At 36.1% G+C, this 3767-nt stretch overlaps 1 protein-coding gene across 1 annotated transcript; it reads left to right on the forward strand.

The window, feature by feature from the left end:
- Positions 1 to 1784: 1784 nt before the first annotated feature.
- Positions 1785 to 3767, forward strand: LOC146679060 (guanylyl cyclase-activating protein 2-like). Its single transcript, XM_085412225.1, has 4 exons — positions 1785 to 2015; positions 2109 to 2258; positions 3042 to 3150; positions 3272 to 3767. Exons 1-4 carry the CDS (start codon positions 1809 to 1811, stop codon positions 3397 to 3399), a joined length of 594 nt encoding a protein of 197 aa, XP_085268351.1. The 5' UTR covers positions 1785 to 1808; the 3' UTR covers positions 3400 to 3767.

Genomic DNA, 3767 nt, shown 5'->3' on the forward strand with positions numbered 1-3767 from the left:
GGTTTCAGACATACTTCTCAGTAGCTATAGTCAAAGAAAATATACAAAATGTTTGTGAAAGGATCAGGACCCACACCAGCGTTTGAGTGTCAGTCGTAGCACTTTTAATTTGAAACAGCACTATCCACTGGTTCTGCACCTTATGTTCAACTGGGAAACAGGTTTTCCCACACAACACACTCCTCCTTCCCGACTCCAAATACTAAAAAGGGGCAGAGTTCATTAGTTCATCCATCTCACCTGTCCCCTACGACCTCTCAGGACCATCCCATGAGCTTATCATACCACCCCTCCATTGCAGTAGAGCCAGAGACCACAACCCTGTCACAATATTTTACAATCTTAGAAGTACTAAAAACAGAGAAAGAAAAAACTCAAAATAAAAGGAGAATTACTTAAAAACATATAATAAGACAGAGAATAAGAGATACAGAATATTACAAATAATCCCTAGCAACTATGTAAGTAGTTCTTGCTTTGTATTGCTTATGTTTTAATAGAATTATTAAGCATCAAACAAATAATTTTAAGCTATTCTTAAAATGATGCAACATACTAATGGCAAACTTGGACACATTTAGGGATGTTTTCACTCTATAGGATTTGGCTCTCTAGCCTGTGGTGCTAATGCAATCTATAAGATGACCTAAAGCGTCTTAGTTGCTTAGCTTCTTTTTTCTAAATAGAAAAGAAGCACTGGTTAAGGATTGCCACGTGAACATGACCCAGTCAGCAGTTACATGAACACGTAAGTCAGCTTTAGAGTCAGCCGAAGCTATATGTCTGTATAGGAGCTTTAGAACAAACCTTTGGTGATTCCTCTCGCATGAAAAGTGCAATCGTGAACTGCAGCTGAGACTGCTGCTGGAAATGATTTGGCTATTTGGTTAATAATTGAAACAGTAAAAAGGAAAATAATATATCTTGAAGGATCTCCTTTGGGTCGTTGTTTTGCTATTGTCTGCAAATTAATGTGACAAAACCTAAACTGCTCAGCAAATCTGCAAAAGAATTTATGTAACAAAGCAGCACATCTATCTATTTCTTTATAGTTTGAAAAAGACTACAGAGATAAATAAGTGTAAATTTGAAGTTATTCATTTCAAAATCACTCAACAACGACATTTGAAAGGTTGAAAATTGGTTGTTTTTCGGAAAACAATTTGAGCCCGGAGTCCAAAAATAAGGGCAGGAGCACCAGCAATGTTGGTCATGATTTTTAACAACACACTGTGTTTGGGAAGTACAGATGACCAAAGTTCAAGCTTCAAACTTCCCATTGTGGCTAATATTGCATTTCAGCTTGTTGCATTGTTTTTGCCTCATTGAACCAAATTGTGCAAGCTTTTGACTTTCTTTTTTCATTTCTTTATTTATAAATTAATACATTTGAAAAAAAGACAAGATGTGTCCTTTGTCCCTTGCTATTTAACTCCCATCTATTGCTATTACACTAATATTCGCTAATTTATTTTTGTTCTTTTTACAGACACCAGTGTACTGTATGCCAATCTGAATGCACACACCTTTGATGTTAATGTTGGAATATCACTGGTGTTGCTCTTCTGAGTTTGGCCTAGACCCACAATTAGCTACAAACCTAATTAACTCAGCAAGAGGAAACCCTAGCAACGTATTACCACAGTAATCCCAAGGCCACTAATCACCTGCCCCATAAAGAAAGTAGAGCTCTGTGATTCTAGCGGGTTATAAAAAAAACACCTAAGAGTGTCAGACGTCCATTTTAAATCTGTCCAACTCGTCGTGGAAGCTGTACAGAAAGGTTTCAGGACTATGGACTGAATTACATGACAGACATGGGGCAGACGCAGCAAACAGAGAGCACTGAGCAGATAGACATTAAAATCATCCAGGATATGTACAAAAAGTTTATTTTGGAATGCCCGAGTGGATTACTTTTTCTGCATGAGTTTAAGCGTTTCTTTGGTGTGGAAGCTACAGGAGAAGCTTCTGATTATGCAGAGAACATGTTTCGAGCGTTTGATAAAAATGGGGTGAGAGAATGAAACCTGCTACAGCCTGGCTTACAGTCATATCATGAAATGTGATAAAGTAACCAAAATGTTCTCATCTAACCTCTCTTTTAGGACAATACAATTGATTTCCTTGAGTTTGTGGCAGCACTAAATCTTGTTTTCCGGGGAGACCTGGAGCATAAACTGCGCTGGTCATTCAAGGTGTACGACAAAGATGGAAATGGATACGTGGATAGGAATGAACTACGGTCAATAATCGATGTAAGTCCTAAATGTGAACCAAAGGAAAAATATTTTCTTTTTATAAAATAGAAATTTTATGTTCAGAATGATGCATCTCAGTGTATTTATTTTTTACATTTTGTCTATGATAGCGTTTACATATACTTAACAAGCTGTGGTCTTTGATATGTACTTCCCTAGCAAAGTTCCTAATATTTGCTTTTACTGTCAAGTGCTTTAGAGAGTATGCAAATGCTTTAAAAGCACTGTATCCTTGGGATTTCACTGTATTTCCTAACAGAGTAAGTGCTGAGAATATAAGTACAAAAAAAGACAACAAACCTTTTTTTTAACCAAACGTGACTCTACCAAATATACATTTCAAATTACTTATGGTAGTCTGTAACTCTAAATACGTGATAATTAAACTGTGTTATATGTTTAGCCTGATAAATCTCATATACTGTATTTTTGTATTTCAGAAGCTAAGGACAATGGAAAGAGAGAAAAAGAAAATTTTTAAGATATTTTTTTTAAGAATGAATTTTAACTATTGGACATTTCTATTTCTGATGAAGAATGTAATGGCTTCTGGTGATGCTGTTATTTATGTGATGCCCATAATATTTCCAGTTAATAAATGAATTTCTTTGTCTCTTATTCTGCTCATTTCCAAATCTTCAGTTCAATATTGTATTGATTTCTGCTATCATTATTATTATTGCCTTAATTATTGTTTTATTTACATAACGATGTGTACTAAAATTCCTAAGACCTAACTATATATTTTCTTATTTTATAAAAATCATTGCTTTTATCCAGAGCATCTATCGGGTTAAGAAAATCTCCAAGGACAACACAAGTGATTCCTGTCTTACTGTCGATGAGGTTGTTGATCGAATATTAGCAGCTGTTGATACTGATGGGGATGGTGAGCATTTTTTAATAATGATAATTAATTTGCAGTGAATGCAAATGTAGATAGGACAAGAGTGGAAATGGTGAAAAGGTGAGAAAATGAGTCGGGTTTTGCTGTTTTTTGTGTTTTACAGGTACTGTGAGCATGGAAGAATTCATTAGAGGTGCACAGCAGGACCCCTGGCTGCTTAATATTTTAAAGCTGGACATGAACCCTGCCAGATGGATGATGGACCAAAGGAGAAAGAGTGCACATTTCTGAACTATCCAAGCAGCTTTTCCCAGAGAGAACAATCTTGACTATTATCAAGGGACCTTGTTTATGAAATGGAATTAGATTCGCTTTTGGTCTTACTGTAAGGTAGAAAATATCTTTTCTCTAAGCAATCTCTATACTTGACATATAAGAGCTCTCCTGGATGGTTATGGGATTGCAGAATGGGATCTAGAGTCATAGTTCTGTATTTCTGCCCCACCTACTTTAATGCAGAGGTACCAAAAACCTCAAAGCTGCATGTTTAGCTCTGTTTGTCCACCTTTTTTCTATACCATGTGGCCTAACTTTAACTCCCTCAGCCATCATCTTCCCTCAACTTCATTGGGGCTGTCATTATAATATGCTCTTTTTGT

Source organism: Rhamphochromis longiceps, linkage group LG1 (genome assembly GCF_057381845.1).
Source record: "Rhamphochromis longiceps isolate RC_006_pf linkage group LG1, R_longiceps_female_GT1.1, whole genome shotgun sequence".
Taxonomy (NCBI): Eukaryota; Metazoa; Chordata; class Actinopteri; order Cichliformes; family Cichlidae; genus Rhamphochromis; species Rhamphochromis longiceps.